The sequence below is a fragment of the Anolis carolinensis genome, chromosome 2, assembly GCF_035594765.1.
Source record: "Anolis carolinensis isolate JA03-04 chromosome 2, rAnoCar3.1.pri, whole genome shotgun sequence".
Lineage (NCBI taxonomy): Eukaryota > Metazoa > Chordata > Lepidosauria > Squamata > Dactyloidae > Anolis > Anolis carolinensis.
Window position 1 is genome coordinate 12649670 of NC_085842.1, and position 17500 is coordinate 12667169.

At 44.9% G+C, this 17500-nt stretch overlaps 1 protein-coding gene across 1 annotated transcript in view; it reads right to left on the reverse strand.

Annotated features, from left to right (window-relative positions):
* Positions 1–5643: 5643 nt before the first annotated feature.
* Positions 5644–17500, reverse strand: part of LOC100567623 (zinc finger protein 883-like) — a 13139-nt gene continuing 1282 nt past the window's right edge. The window contains exons 2-4 of the mRNA XM_062973203.1: positions 16435–16539; positions 14330–14496; positions 5644–9448 (exon numbers count right to left, since the gene is read on the reverse strand). Coding sequence (XP_062829273.1) covers positions 8006–9448; positions 14330–14496; positions 16435–16498 — 1674 coding nt within the window. The 5' untranslated portion in view covers positions 16499–16539 and the 3' untranslated portion in view covers positions 5644–8005. The remainder of the gene's footprint in view (positions 9449–14329; positions 14497–16434; positions 16540–17500) is intronic.

Here is a 17500-nt window from a genome sequence, read left to right on the forward strand (position 1 = left end):
GATAAAGCAACGTCTTTCATCCTGGGGGTCGGGACTATAGTCCATAGTCTTTAGATATTATACTTACTGAAGTCCACAAGTCATACTTCTCCACAGAAGTTCGAACAGCAACATGCACCCACCTCCACTGAGGTCTGATGCAAACATGCATCCACATCCACTGAGGTGATAGAGCACGTTTTTCAACCTGGGGGTCCGGACTACATAGTCTTTAGATATAGTTGTACTCACTGAAGTCCGTAAGTCATACTTCTTGACTGAAGTTCAAACAGCAACATGCACCCACCTCCACTGAGGTCCAATGCAAACATACATCCACCTCCACTGAGGTGATAAAGCAACGTCTTTCATCCTGGGGGTCGGGACTATAGTCCATAGTCTTTAGGTATTATACTTACTGAAGTCCACAAGTCATACTTCTCGACTGAAGTTCAAACAGCAACATGCACCCACCTCCACTGAGGTTCAATGCAAACTTACATCCATTTCCACTGAGGTGATAGAGCAACATCTTTCATCCTGGGGGTCGGGACTATAGTCCATAGTCTTTAGGTATTATACTTACTGAAGTCCACAAGTCATACTTCTCGACTGAAGTTCAAACAGCAACATGCACCCACCTCCACTGAGGTCTGATGCAAACATGCATCCACATCCACTGAGGTGATAGAGCACGTTTTTCAACCTGGGGGTCCGGACTACATAGTCTTTAGATATAGTTGTACTCACTGAAGTCCACAAGTCATACTTCTCGACTGAAGTTCAAACAGCAACATGCATCCACCTCCACTGAGGGGATAGAGCAACGTTTCTCAACCTGGGGGTCCGGACTATAGTACATAGTCTTTAGGAATAGTTGTACTCACTGAAGTCCCTAAGTCATACTTCTGTAATGACGTTCAAACAGCAACATGCACCCACCTCCACTGAGGTCTGATGCAAACATGCATCCACATCCACTGAGGTGATAGAGCACGTTTTTCAACCTGGGGGTCCGGACTACATAGTCTTTAGATATAGTTGTACTCACTGAAGTCCACAAGTCATACTTCTCGACTGAAGTTCAAACAGCAACATGCATCCACCTCCACTGAGGGGATAGAGCAACGTTTCTCAACCTGGGGGTCCGGACTATAGTACATAGTCTTTAGGAATAGTTGTACTCACTGAAGTCCCTAAGTCATACTTCTGTAATGACGTTCAAACAGCAACATGCACCCACCTCCACTGAGGTCCAATGCAAACATACATCCACCTCCACTGAGGTAATAGAGCAACGTTTCTCAACCTGAGGGTCGGGACTATATAGTACATAGTCTTTAGGAATAGTTGTACTCACTGAAGTCCCTAAGTCGTACTTCTGTAATGACGTTCAAACAGCAACATGCACCCACCTCCACTGAGGTCCAATGCAAACATACATCCACCTCCACTGAGGTGATAGAGCAACGTCTTTCATCCTGGTCTTAGGTGATCCCTTTTGGCAGAGAAGGCTGTAGATCTCTCCGCCTGTCCTTTGGCCCAATTCTATCCTTGGTGGGGTTCAAGGGGCTCTTTGATTGTAGGTGAACTATAAATCCCAGCAACTACAACTCCCACATGTCAAGGTCCGTTTTCCCCAAAACCCACCAGTGTTCACATTTGGGCCTATTGAGTATTCGTGCCAAGTTTAGTCCAGATCCATCATTGTTTGAGTCCACAGAGCTCTCTGGATGGAGGTGAACTACAACTCCCAAACTCAAGCTCAATGCCCATCAAACCCTTCCAATATTTTGTGTTGGGGTTTTTGTGTGTGTGTGTGTTGGTCCAGTGAAGGAAAATACATCCTGCATGTCAGATATTGACATTACGATTCATAACAGGAGCAAAATGACAGTTATGAAGTAACAACAAAAATAATGTTTTGTCGAAGGCTTTCATGGCCGGTATCACAGGGTTGTTGTATGTTTTCCGGGCTGTGTGGCCATGTTCCAGAAATATTCTCTCCTGACGTTTCGCCCACATCTACAGCAGGCACCCTCAGAGGTTGTGAGGCATGGAGAAAACTAAGAAAAGAGGTTAATATCTATCTGTGGAAAGTCTAGGGTGAGAGAGGTCAGTGTGAACGTTGTAGTTAATCACCTTAATTAACATTGAAAAGCTTGTCTGCTGTCTTCTTCCTGCCTCTGGGGCATCCTTTGTTTAGAGTCATTAACTGCCCCTGGTTGATTCATGTCTGGAAATCCTCTGTTTTCAGAGTGTTGCTTTTTACTTACTGTTCTGATGTTTGTGTTGTCAGGAGAGAATACTTCTGGAACATGGCCAAACAGCCCAAAAAACATTCAACAACCCAACAAAAATAATGTTCTGGTCGGGGGTCACCACCACATGAGGAACTGCATTCAAGTGTCACAGCATTAGGAAAGTCGAGAACCACTGCTCTATAACCCACGAAAAAACAAAATAAGAAAGATTGAAAAATAAATTTAGAAAGATTGCCTAAACTGGAGATAGACAGATGGAGAGTGTATATCAGGCGTGGGCACACTTCGGCCCGCCAGGTGTTTCGGACTGCAACGGACACAAGGTCTAACAGCCATAGACTGTACAAATAGGTGAGGGGAAGTCAAAGGTAGGAAGGACCAGGCTGGTGTTCTGCTGCCCTGGAGACTCGGACGCAATGGATCAATGGCTTCAAACGACAGGAAAGGAAGGAGATTCCACCTGAACATCAGGAAGAACTTCCTCACTGGGAGAGAGAGCTGTTCACCAATGGAACTCTCTGCCCCAGAGGGAGTGTGGTGGAGGCTCCTTCTTTGGAAGCTTTGAAGAAGAGGCTGGATGGCCGTCTGTCGGGGGTGCTTTGGATGTGATTTCCTGCTTGTTGGCAGAACGGAGCTGAACTGGAGGGCCCACCAGGTCTCTTCCAACTCCAGGATCCTAGGATTCTTGTTTTAATGTTATGTTTTAATTGGCTGGTTTTAATGTTTTGTTTATTCGTTGATGTATGTGTACATGCAGCACGGAATTGTTGCCTTCGTAAGGCCGCCTTGAGTTGAGAAAGGCAGGATTCAAGTACAGTAAGTGAGTAAATACATAAATACAGACTCAGGGCAAGGAAAAGGCTAGATCTTCTGGATTCGAGTTCCTTTCTGTTTCCTTCTCCCTGAAGTCTTTCTTGAGCAAAACCGAGGAACAGAGGAACGGGGCATTGAGAGGCCGAAGGGTCTGGGGTGGGGTGGGGTGGGGGCATCATCATGGATTCCTTCAGGCCAGGTGGGGTTGAACGAACCCAGGTTTTTCTGGACAGGGTTATATCGCTCCGCAGGACAAGATTGAGAAAGGACACAGGGATTATTCTTGGTCTTCAACTGAACATGAACCAGGAGCATGAAACTGCTTCTTGTAACTTAGCCACCACGGCCTGTACTACAGCAGGAGTTGGAGCCTGATTCAGATTCTGATTCGGATTTTGGGCCCATCCAGGACTTGGAGCAAAGCCCAATGCCTCTGCAGGTGCCCAAAATAGTGGTGCCAGAGAATCCGATAATTGGCGAGCATTCCGATGCTCAGTCCAGGTTGGCTTTGCCAGATGTTGTTGACGCAGGGGAGGATGCTGCTTTTAATCAGAGAGAATCTTTTGCAAAGGAAAGGAGTCAAAGGGAGGGTGTGAGACGGAGTCGACGTTTGGCTCTCAGGCGCACTAATGACTAACTTTCCCATGTGAAGTTCTGTGCGCCCCAACTCTCATTGACTTGCAGCCTTGAAAACTCTTTAAAGGTGCTTCACTCCCTGCTCTGGTTGCGGTGTCAACTTTGCCATTCTTGGAAGAAGAATCTATGATCCTGTCTCTGCTCCTTGCCTTGTTCCCGTGCCTGGTTTCAGGATTTCCAGGCTGTGTTCGTGCTCAGTGACTCTCAAGTATACCTTGCTTTGTTGACCTCGAATCCACAACTCCTTGGCGACTGCTTCCCTTGTGGATTACAGCGTCTTGTTCTTGTTCCTTGCAACCTCTGGCTGACCCAGTTTGGACGGTGTTACGGGCTAACTCCAACTTCTTGGTGGAACTATCGAGTTCCCTTTGCGGATTACAATATTGAAAAACTGTACTGGACTTGTGTTGAACAGTCATAGATTTTACATTATGGACTAGTTTCCCTATTGACTTTTTACGCTATCTACACAAGCAGATAGCGTAAAAAGTCAATAGGGGAACTAGTCCATAATATAAAATCTATGATATATATATATATATATATATATATATATATATATATATATATATATAATCCTTCAATAAACTACTTTGCTTATGATTCTGGCTCCGGTGTGGTTTTCAGGGTGCTCTCGCTACTTTGGGGTGTAACACTGTTCCTGCAAAGGCAAAAGGGATTTGAGCGAGTAGAACTCTCCAAGTCAAGGGAAGTCGTAGTCTCATTACATTCATTCTGTATATACAAATAGTCTAAAAATTCCCTCCCCAAAAAAACACCGGAAATAACACTTCTGATCATTTGATATACAGATTTACTTGTATCTGCATATCTATACAGACAAAACTGTATGTATGCATGTACCGTATAGACTCAAGTACAAGCCGGGTTTTTCAGCCCTTTGCTAGGACTGAAAAAGCCGGCCTCGGCTTATACTCGGATGACGGTCCTGGTTGGCTTATATTCGAGTATATATTATTTTTCCCTATTATTATTATTGGTATTATTACACTTGAATATTTGCATATACATTTTTTAAAGTTTTGTGGCAAGATAAACCCGGCCACGCTCGGCTGTGGCATTTTTGGTTTTATTTATTATTTATTTACAGTATTTATATTCCGCCCTTCTTTCTCACCCCGAAGGGGACTCAGGGCGGATCACGTTACACATATAAGGCAAACATTCAATGCCTTTAACACAGAACAAAGACAAGACAAACATAGGCTCCGAGCTGGCCTCGAACTCATGACCTCCTGGTCAGAGTAATTTGTTGCAGCTGCCTGGCTGCTCACCAGCCTGCGCCACAGCCCGGGCCTTGTTTTTTTCTGCATAAACATTAAGATCAGACGGGTTACTGACTCTGGAGCGTGCCCATGAGAGAAGCATTTGTTTTCTAATTTCAACCCGCACACTTGCATAGATTGTATCTGCGTTTGATTGGTAGTCACTGTGAACGCAAGGCATTTTGGTAATTGAAGTCATTCAAACTCGATTGCCATGTCGGTCAGAATGAGTGGGATTCCCAGGACGGTCACCCCCAACTCCTGTGTGTATGTAGAGTGGGCCATGTTGGGTCTGTGTGGCAAGTGTGGTCCAGATCCGTTGTTGGCTGGGTTTTGTGAACTCTGGATAAGGGTGAACTACAACTCCCAAAATCATGGTCAAGTCAAACACACCATAGCAGCATGTTCAGTTGGTCATGGGGGTTCCCTGTGCTAAGTTTGGTCCCGGTCCATTGTCGACGGGGGCCTCAATTTCTCTGGATGCTGGTGAACTATAACTCCCGTAAATCAAGGTCATAATCCCACAAATTTTTCCAGTGAGTAATGGGGTGTCTGTGTGTCAAGTATGGTCCATGTCCATCATTCGTGGGGGTTGCAGTGGTCTGAGGGAGCCGATTTGAGTGAAGGTTTCACCCTGCTCACAGCACCCACCAAGAAACCAAATGTAAAAGTCAAAACAGTTTATTAAGACAGCATATATAAAAAGGGTAAAACACTATGGAGTAAATAAAGAATAGAATCCAAGAATCAATCTGGCAGGCAAAAGTCATAGGCAGAAAGCCAAACCAAACTGTGTACAGAGAATAATCCACAGGAAGCATAAATCCAAGAATAAGGTATAAAACTAGAGCACGAAGGCAGGATAAATCTAAAATACAAGGCTTAAAACCAGGAGCACAACAGGAGCAGAAGTCCCAGAATAATCCATGGAACAAGGAGCCAAAACATGAGCATGAATCACGAGTCTTCAACCCAAGCTTGAACAAGGCCAACAAACCTCCTAGGCTAAGCAAAACTCCGATGAGGAGCAACAAAGGAAGCGGATCCAGGGAATACTTATGATGATGACTCATTTGAGGGCTTTGAGGGGGATGATGGGGTTGAGAATCAGGAGGATGGGATGACAAGTTCAGAGGACAAGGTAATGGACTGGACTAAGGTGCGAGAGATCCAGGACATCTTTAGAGAACCCACAAGTAATATAATATAATTTTGTTTTTATACCCCGCCACCATCTCCCCAGAGGGACTCGGGGCGGCTCACAGATATAAAAGCAAGCATACTGTGATATCAAATACAAACATCAAATACAGAAACACACAAATAAATTTAAAAGGCATTTAAAAAAATCACAATCATTTTAAAACACATGAAAAACAAGTAGCAACATATTTGAGGGTTGGCACAGTGGGGATCCAGCTGGGTCTTGGCGAATTATGGGTTTGGATAAAAGATGGACTGGGTGGAGGGATCGGCAAGGGGCTTCAGCTGAAAGGAGGTCTGATTCTAGGTCTGAGGAGGAATTGAGGCAACAGGCTGCAACTGCTCGCAGGGTGTTGTCTGATTCTAGTTCTGAGGATGATTTGTGAATAAAAGTGAGTTTGGGAAATGGATCACCTTTGCAGTCGGCAAAGTGTTGTTGGGTGTTCGCGTGTGCTGTTTGGGAAGACGTACTTTGGGAAGACTTCTGTGAACGTAAATTTAATCTGGATTATCCATGGCTGTGGGGGCTGGAACTGTGAGGGTTTTCTCTGGACTGCTTTGTGTTGATCGTTATGCATTAGTTGCCGTGCTACATTCTACGCTTTGGCTCTGTGTATGACCTGGACTGGATTTCGTATTGCTGACTTCTACTTCTCTGACCTGGACTGGATTTCGTATTGCTGACTTCTACTTCTCTGACCTGGACTGGATTTCGTATTGCTGACTTCTACTTCTCTGACCTGGACTGGATTTCGTATTGCTGACTTCTCCTTCTCTGACCTGGACTGGATTTCGTATTGCTGACCTCTCCTTCTCAGACCTGGATTGGACTCAATGATGTCGACATTGTGTTTGGGTGACTTCGAGAGATGTCTTCGGGTCCCTGTTGGTCATCAATTCCTGCCTGCTGACGTCCTGCTGGGAACTGGAGTGCCTTCTTTGTTTTACAAAGTTTGTTTTTAAACCAGATTATACTCTGGTTTAATCCGGGTTATGTTCCAGGGTCTGGGGTTTTGTGTTGTTTGCTGGGAATTCTGCGTTTCACACTGAAGATTAAGTGTTCTGAGCCTTTTGAGTTTGTTTTTGGGCTCCTTTTGGTTGTGAACTAATAAACTGTATTTTTACTAGCACTTTAAGGAGTCTGTGTTGCAACAGTTGTTCTTTATTTACTGTCCTGATATTAGAGGGTTTTTTTTAATACTGAGAGCCAGATTGTGTTTTTGTAAAATCGTAGTCCCAGGTGATATGGCAGACTTTATGCAGCAATTTCCTATGTTGTTCCATCCTAGGCTGCTGTAAGGTCCACAAAGACTGTTCCTGTAATGCAACCTTTCTCATAGCCTTCCTCGGTTTACACGAGGATGAACATGAGCCGGAAGCATGATGCTGGTGCTAAGAAGGCAAAGGCGATTGGAGGCAGCATAGCTTTCCAAGTCAAGGGAAGTAATTGTCCCATTGTATTCATCCTTTATATAGAAATAGTCTAAAATTCTCCCAAAACGCCTGATATAACACTTCTAGAGGTGAGCATTGACATTCCTACCTAGTTACTTCGTTCTTTGAATAAAGTGGTTTAAGATGTTTTAAGCTTGACACTGTTCCTGCATTGCTTAAGCAATTGTCAAATCTTTCATAAGATCTCAACCATATGTAAAACTGCTTCCTCTCCTGCATGGATCTGATAACCAAGAGGGCATCTGGGTTACTGAATCAATAAAATATATGATGGGCTTATGGACCTTGACAGGGACACATGATTTGGCCCATGGGCCTTGAGTTGGACACAGCTGATATAGAAGAGTACTTTGTCCCCACTCGTGAAGTCTATGGACTCCCTTCCTTATGAACCCTTTTATGCGCAGCAAGGCTCGTGTTATGAATGAAACTCTGCCCACACTCAGAGCATCGATATGGCTTCTCCCCAGAATGGGTCCTCTGGTGAGAAGTGAGATTAGACCCATTTCTGAAGCTCTGCCCACACTCAGTGCATCGATACGGCTTCTCCCCAGAATGGGTCCTCTGGTGAGAAGTGAGATTAGACCCATTTCTGAAGCTCTTTCCACACTCGAAGCAGGAATACGGCTTCTCCCCGGTGTGGGTTTTCCGATGCGAATTCAGGGCTGAGTTCTGGCTGAAGCTTTTCCCGCACTCCAAACACGTGTAGGGCTTTTCTCCCGTGTGGGTTCTTTGGTGATACCCAAGGGTTATCTTCGTTGCAAAGGTCCTCCCACAGTCCATACAGCTGTAAGGTTTCTCTCCCGTGTGGATTCTCCGGTGGATCGTAAAGTGGCTTTTCTGAGTAAAGGTTTTTCCACAGTCATCACAGTGGTAGGGCTTCTCCCCCGTATGAACTCTCCGGTGCACAACGAGGTGTGGTTTCTGATGGAATGTCTTCCCACAATCAGAGCATTCGAATGGCTTTTCCCCCGTGTGAAGCCGCCGGTGTATAATTAGGGTCGACGTATGAGCAAAGCGTCTTCCACATTCAGGACACGCATAGAGTTTCTCTCCAGTGTGAACCTTCTGGTGTGATTTGAGGGTGGAAGTACTACGGAAGTTGTTTCCACATTGCGGACATGGATAGCGTTTTTCCCCAGTGTGGATCTTCAGATGCTCTTTCAGACCAGAGTCATAAGCAAAGTCTTTCCCACACTCCATGCATTTGTAGGGTTTCTCCCCTGTGTGTGTTCTTTGATGTAAACGTAGACTTGAACTTTGAGTGAAGCTCTTCCCACACTCCAGGCATTTATAAGGTTTCTCCCCCGTGTGTATTCTTTGATGTGAACATAGATGTCTACTCTCAGTTAAGCTCTTCCCACACTCCTGGCATTTATAGGGTTTCTCACCCTTGTGAATTCTGTGATGACTCTGTAGATACGTTCTCTGAGTGAAGCTCCTCCCACACTCCAGGCATTTATAGGGTTTCTCCCCAGTGTGAATTCTTTGATGAGTATGTAAATTTGAGCTCTGAGTGAAGCTCTTCCCACACTCCAGGCATTTATAGGGTTTCCCCCCCGAGTGTATTCTTTGATGTGAACATAGAGATCTACTCTCAGTGAATCTCTTCCCACACTCCTGGCATTTATAGGGTTTCTCACCCTTGTGAATTCTGTGATGACTCTGTAGATTCGTTCTCCGAGTGAAGCTCTTCCCACACTCCAGGCATGTATAGGGTTTCTCCCCAGAGTGGGTTTCTGGATGTGAATGCAGACCTCCACTCTCAGTGATGCTCTGTCCACATTCCAGTTTCTTCACAGGACGATTCCTCTGATTGCAAAAATGTACAAAACATTGTTAAAATTTGAAATGGAGACGGAACAAGCAAAAGACTGCATGGTTAAGTGGTCCCAAAATATAGCTATCCAAATCCATTTGGAACGATGGGAGAAATGTGGAAGTCTACTTTGAGTAATAATTTGGGGAAAAAAACCTTTTATAGGTTTATAAGCCTGCCATTGCCATGGTATGCATTTTCTAATGCTATTTATTGGAGATCCTCATTGTCAGATTTAAAATTGTATGACTTGTTCTATCAGCACTGTCCATGGCCTTCAGGGCTGTTGTTTTTCACCTAATCCTAGGCCTCATGTTGGGCCTTCATTACATTGTTTATTTCTTAATTACGTGGATGGGTGGCCTTCAGGCTAGTAGATAATTGTTTCTATCTACATACTGCTCCCTTGTGTTTACATCTGAGAGCTACATACAGTAGAGTCTCGCTTATCCAACATAAAAGGGCCGCCAGAACGTTGGATAAGCAAAAATGTCGGATAATATGGAGGGATTAAGGAAAAGCCTAGTAAACCCGAGCAAAGTCAGGAGGGAAGGAATGGGGGCTCTTGACATCACTCCCAGGCTCCTCCCGTAGTCCGGAGCAGGAGACAGAGAAGGATGAGAAAAAGGAAGGAAGGAAGGGGAGCCGCGTTGCAATTCTCTGAGGAAGAGCCTTGTTTTTATCCTTCCACAGCAAAAGCAGCCAAAGTGTATCGGATAATACGGAATGTCGGATAAGCAAAGGTTGGCTAAGTGAGACTCTACTGTACATAAGAAACGAAGGAAGGAAGGAAGGAAGGAAGGAAGGAAGGAAGGAAGGAAGGAAGGAAGGAAGGAAGGAAGGAACAGGAGCCTTGTTGCAATTCTCTGAGGAAGAAGAAGAGCCTTGTTTTTATTCTTCCAAGCCAAAAGCAGACAAGGTTTGTCGGATAATACGGAATGTCGGATAAGCGAAGGTTGGCTGAGCGAGACTCTACTGTACATAAGGAAGGAAGGAAGGAAGGAAGGAAGAGGAGCCTCTGTGCAATTCTCTGAGGAAGAAGAGCCTTGTTTTTATTCTTCCACAGCAAAAGCAACCAAAATGTACTGGATAATACGGAATGTCGGATAAGCGAAGGTTGGCTAAGCGAGACTTTATTGTACATAAGGAAGGAAGGAAGAGGAGCCTCGTAGCAATTCTCTGAGGAAGAAGAAGAGCCTTTTTTTATTATTCCACGCCATAAGAAGCCAAGATGCGTCGGATAATACGGAATGTCGGATAAGCAAAGGTTGGCTGAGCGAGACTCTACTCTACATAAGGAATGAAGGAAGGAAGGAAGGAAGGAAGGGAGGGAGGGAGGGAGGGAGGGGAGCCTCGTTGCAATTCTCTGAGGAAGAAGAAGAGCCTTGTTTTTATTTTTCCAAGCCAAAAGCAGACAAGGTGTGTCGGATAATGCGGAATGTCAGATAAGCGAAGGTTTGGCTAAGCGAGACTCTATTGTATATATGGAAGGAAGGAAGGATGAGGAGCCTCATTGCAATTCTCTGAGGAAAAGGAAGAGCCTTGTTTTTATTCTTCCATGCCAAAAGTAATCAAGGTGCATCGGATGATATGGAATGTCGGATAAGCAAAAGTTGGCTAAGCAAGACTCTACTGTACATAAGGAAGGAAAGAAGGAAGGAAAGAAGGAAGGAAGGAAGGAAGGAAGGAAGGAAGGAAGGAAGGAAGGAAGAGGAGCCTCACTGCAATTCTCTGAGGAAAAGGAAGAGCCTTGTTTTTATTATCCCACACCAAAAGAAGCCAAGGTGCATCGGATGATATGGAATGTCGGATAAGCAAAAGTTGGCTAAGCAAGACTCTACTGTACATAAGGAAGGAAAGAAGGAAGGAAAGAAGGAAGGAAGGAAGGAAGGAAGGAAGGAAGGAAGGAAGGAAGGATGAGGAGCCTCACTGCAATTCTCTGAGGAAAAGGAAGAGCCTTGTTTTTATTCTTCCATGCCAAAAGTAACCAAGGTGTGTCAGATAATATGGAACGCCGGATAAGCGAAGGTTGGATAAGCAAGACTCTACTGTATATGTATTTTTGTATTAGGGGGCCTTGCCCCAAAATGCGGTGGTTTTTGTAGTAGTAAGTTCAGTAATGACAGATATGTGTGAGCAGTTTGGTCCAGATCCATCAAGCCATGTAGAAGCGTGTGAACTACAAGTAAACATATTTACACATACTATGAAAAGGGTATGTATGGATGCAGTGCTGAAGTGAAGCCACAAGAGATCAGTATAGAGATTGAAAGGATCAACCACTGGAAGACAAAGTGACATTTTCGTAAAATGTCACACCAAGAGGCCAGGAAAACACATCCCTGAAGGCCACCGTTGGGACATACACCCATCAGGAAGAACGCAATATAACGAAGGTGTATCATTAGGCACAGGGTGTGTGGGGATGTGCATGGACCTTACTCTTAGGCTGAGAGAGAGTGACTCCCAAGAAAAGGCCTCATCTGGTGCCATTGAGGTGGCTCTTCCCTGGAAAGACCCAGCCTGAGGCCCAGCGTGAAGCAAAAATCCACAGCCCTGAAGTCCATGGCCCGCACCTCTTCAACAGCCAAGGGAGCAATCAAGGTATCAAAACGTATCTTAAAAAAGGGAGGTGACAGCAAAACTTTCTCTGAGGCTGAGAGAGTGTGCCTCAAGGCCAAACGAATCTGACTTCCAGCATTTATCTCAAAAGAGATTGTCTGTTCCTTTTGAGGCCAAGTGTGAGGTTCAATCCTGACAAACATCTATATATATATAAACATGTAATGTACATAAATAGGACCGGGTTAACAACAAAACCACTGGACCAAATGCCACCAAATTTGGCCACAGTACCCTAACACATCCAAGGTATGTCCTTCAATCAACCCTCCCCCCCCCAAAAAACGGATTAGCCTATATCTATTTTTCACTCCCCCCCCCCCCCTTCGGCCAGAATGGTATGCTCCCCTCTTTTCCCTTCACTCTCGGCACTTGCCCTGAGCGGGACAACTGTGTTTACAGCTGACGGGTGAGCCCAGCGCATGGAGAAGAACAGGTAGAGAGAGAGCCAGCTGCCAGGGCTGTTCTTCTTGGAGGGGCTTCCCTCCCTCCTCGCACACACAGGAACATATGGACATCCAATTAGAAAGCTGCAAGACTATTCAGTGCAATTCAAGCTGGCCAAATAGGGATTCCCCTACAAAGGAAGAGCCAGCCTTCAAAGCAGATCTTTGATTGAGGGTGCTACTCCAGCTCACCAAACAAGGATTCCCCTAGGTATAACATGTTGAAGTGGGAATGATTGTAAATGGAGTTGTTTAAATGTAATTGAGTTATAGTGATGCAATGTGAGCTGGAGATTGCATCATGCACTGTCTGCTGTCCACTATGTGAGTGTGTAAAGAGTTAACTGTGTATTGCATCAGACAGCAGAGGTGGTTATAAATAGCTCCCTGTGTTCTCTGCCCTCTACCTCTCTGCACTCTGTCTGTATATATCGTCTTGAGAGTTTTCCGTTTGTGAGTAAATCTTTTATAGAAAGCCAAACAGGCTTCAGCCTATTTATTGGTGCCAGTGATTCTTCGTTGATCTTCCGCTGCATGTGTGTTGATCCAAACCGCGCGCTCTGACAGTGGTTATGGGCCTAGGCAGTGGTTCCAGGCATAACACAGCCAGGCATTTAAGCTGCAAGGCTATTTGGTGCCATTTAACCAGACCAACAAAAGGTAGAAGGTGGCCAGGCTTTGAAGCAGCAATACTACTCTGTACTATTGAAGCTGACCAACCAAAAATTCCCCTAGATAGCAAGCAGCCAGGCTTTGAAACAGCAAGGCTATTCATTGCAATTCTATCAGCCCAAAAAACCATTCCCCTAGAACGCAAGTACCCAGCCTTCCTAGCGGCAACCCTATTCTGTTGCATTCCAGCTCACCAAACAAGGATTCCCATAAGAAGAAAACAGCCAGGCTTTGAGGCTGCAAGGCTGTTCACTGCTATTCCACCTGGCCAACAAAGGATTCCCATAAGGCACAGCAACGCATGGCCGGGCACAGCTATACACATTTCGTAGGTATGCATTTCTTGATTCCATTTACTAGAAATAATCGCAGTTAGCTTTTCAATTCTGTGGTTTGTCCCATTAGAAAATGTATACCTAGGCAATGGTTGGATGCTTGTATATCGATATATATAAAAGAGTGATGGAATCCTGGCGACCGCCAAAACAACAAAACTAAACACCCGACAACCTCAAAAATTGACAACGCAACCCATCATCCACGCCTCTAGGTTGATACAACAAAAAGAAAAGAAAAATAAAGTCCTAATTAGAGGGAGAGGAATAATTGTTTTTATCCAATTGCTGTCAGTTGGAAGGCTAAGCTCCGCCCACTTGGTCTCCTAGCAACCCACTCAGCCCAGGGGACAGGCAGAGTTAGGCCTCACTTAAGCCTCTTCCACACTGCCTAGAAAATACAGGTTATCGGATTTTAACTGGATTAGATGGCAGTGTAGACTCAAGGCCCTTCCACACAGCTATATAACCCATATAATCTTATATTATCTGCTTTAACTGGAATATCTGGACTCCACACCTTTACCTTAACTACCACCAATTCCTCAATACTTTATTTCCCATACCAGCATACTTCGCCACAGCAACGCGTGGCCGGGCACAGCTAGTATATTTATATCTATGCAGCCATACACCAGCAGCTACACCCTGCTGCCGGACTAAACCCAAAGACCTGCCTCAGAGGAGCTGCTCTTTCCACAGGCGACGCAGAGGGAGGGTCCTTCCCTTCTTCCGGCTCAAGGATGGATCCGGAGCCCAAGGGCTTCCCATAAAAGGCGCATCCAGTCCCGGTCCCTACCTTCTGATTTGGGGCCTGAGAGGCGCCTTCGTCCTGATCCAGGAGGGTCCTGTCCATCCTCAGCTTCCTCTCCAGACCTCCTCCTCCTCTATCCTTTGCTCTCCGCTGAGAGGATAGCAAGGACATCTCATGCAGCCTGTGAGAAGGACCTGTCTTCTGGCCATTATCTGAAGGAAGGACGAGGGAAGAAGAGCTGATGGTGAGAGACAATGCTGGTAGCCATGGACTGATGGCTGCTTTTGACTAATTATACAGTAGATTCTGTTGGAGTTTTGTATAGTGTAGGTTTGAAATTTCACGTAGGGTTTAAAGCAAACTGATTGTGTGTGTGCCTGTAATTCCAGTAGTGTAAAAGTTAAATGCATAGAGAGGTAGTTATTGCTAGAGGGAAACAGTGTGCAGTTTCCAGATACATAGCAGGACGTTTGTCACTGCGACAGTTGGAAGTTTCCCCTAAAATAAGACATCCCCAGAAAATAAGACCTAGTAGAGGTTTTGCTGAATTGCTAAATATAAGGCCTCCCCCGAAAGTAAGACCTAGCCAAGGTTTTGTTTGAGAGCATGTTCACCGAAGAGAACACCGGAGCATGCAAGACCAGTAAGTACATACCATAGATTGATGTACATGGAAATAATAGTACAGTAGAGTCTCACTTATTCAACATCCGCTTATCCAACGTTCTGGATTATCCAACGCATTTTTGTAGTCAATGTTTTCAGTACATCGTGATATTTTGGTGCTAAATTCGTAAATACAGTAATTACTACATAGCATTACTGTGTACTGAACTACTTTTTCTGTCAAATTTGTTGTTAAATATGATGTTTTGGTGCTTAATTTGTAAAATCATAACCTAATTTGATGTTTAATAGGCTTCTTCTTAATCTCTCCTTATTATCTAACATATTCGCTTATCCAACGTTCTGCCGGCCCGTTTATGTTGGATAAGTGAGACTCTACTGTAGTAACAAGAAATTCTTGATAGGATTTACAGTTTGTCTGGTTATGCTGGTTTGTGATGACAACTACTGTACAGTATATAATAAATGTTCTTTTTTTGTTGTTCAACAATAAATGTGAATTCTTCTTCATGGAAAAATATGACCTCCCCTGAAAATAAGACCTAGCGCATCTTTGGGAGCAAAAATTAATATAAGACACTGTCTTATTTTCGGGGAAACACGGGAGTGAGCTTCACTCATGGCCATCAATCTCGTTGGATGCTTAGATGTTACGCTCCGGCCAAGCTATGTAAATATTGTAATTACTTCAATAAATATGAGAACCACCGGCTTCAGCCGACAGCTGAGAAGTGTGGATTTATGTCTGTGTGTCTAAGCAAATTGCTAGATCACCGGAGAAGGGAAATTGAGACAGAAGGTGGATGTGTCTCACTTTAACCCTTTGCTGAAACATTCATCACTTTTATGGTGGGTTGACCATAGAAAATGGGCGGGAGGACCTCCAATGGCTAGAAAAGGATTCCCTCGTATAATGTCTCTGTCCCCCAGTGCAACTCTATGGAGGGCCCCATCGACCTTATTATGGTGGCCTTCAAGGGTCCCTTTGTAATTGTAAGACTGTATAAATACTCCTGAACATATGCTGAAATAACCGGAGACACCTTTTCACACACCTTCCCCATCCATTGATATAAATTTATTTGTTTGTTTGTTTGCAGTCATAAATTAGTTAAATTAGCCTCCCTGCATAAAACAGGGCCTAAATTTCCTACTTGACAGATGCAACTGTCTTTTGGGCCACAAAAGTCTGTTAGAGTTATGGTTTGTGCGGTGTGAAATTTTCATTTGTGGTTTAAAGCTAGTGTGTGCAGCATTCCAGTAGAGCAAGGATTAAGTGCATAGAGAAAGATTAATTGCTAGAGTGACACTGTTTAGTTTCTGCAAATGTGGCCGGACAAATGTATCCTATTACTCCTAGACCCCATTAAATGTTTGTGTCATGGCTACAAAGTGCAATAAACAATAAGTACAATTAAAAAGACATGTAAAGCTAAATATCAATTGGGATCCTCAAGCTACTGAAGATACAACGAAGCAAAAGGGAAACCCAAAGAGAAAAGATGACGAGAGAGAGTCCTGACCCGGAGGTGCCTCCTGGCCCCGTTCCTCCTGAAGGACCTCCGTGGACAAGTGGTCCCGATCCATCTTTCCTAACACGCAGCTCCTTCTCCGAAAGACACGGGACCCTGGAAAGAAGGAAACAAGAGTTTTCCCAAGAGTCATGTCCTAAAGAGACACCCTTTTGTTTGCTTTGCAAGACCTGAGGAGCTTGTGGCGGGAAGGTTGGCCTGGAGGTCTATCTCTCTCTCAGTCCTTCATTCCTGGAGTTGAAGCTCCACCAGGATTCTATTTGGGCAAAACATCATCAGAGAGCGTGGACTGGAGCTCCTCAAGCGGAAGGAGAGACCTTCTGGTTTGGTCTGGTCTGGTCTGGGAGCGAAGCAGGGCCAGCCTTGGAGAGGCCTTGGGTGGGAGGCACCAGTGAAGGCCAGGGGCTGGAAAGGGGTCCTCAGGAAGGAAGGAACGAGGAGAAAAACCCCTCTTGAAACCCTATGGGGACCCTGGGTCACAGTGGGTCTTGGGGCCCTGGATGCAGAAGGCGCCCCACAAAGTGATGGGAAAAGGGGGCCCCTGGTCCTCAGCCCTGAGTGGGCCCTGGGTCTGGAGTGGAGTGAGAGGGGGGATTGATAGAGGAAGGGAGGGAGGGAAAGAGAAATGGTGGGATAGAGAGAGGGAGGGAAGAGAGAAAGGGACTGATATAAGGATGGAAAGGAAAAGAGATGTAGGGGTGAACAGATCGATAGGAAGATAGATGGATGGATGGATAGATAGACTGATAGATGAATACATAGAGACAAATAGACTGCTGGATGGATTGATAGGCTTATAGATAGATAGATACGATAGATAGATAGATAGAGTGAGTGATAGACTGCTGAATGGTGGGTGGATGGACGGGTAGATGGACAGATCGATGGGCAAATGAATAGATAGATAGATAGATAGATAGATGAATAGATAAGGAAAGAGAGATGAATAGACTACTGGGTGGGTGGATAGATAGGCAGATGGATGGATGGATAGATAGATAGACTGCAGGATGCATGGATGAATGAGTGGATGGACAGATAAATAGGCAGATGATAG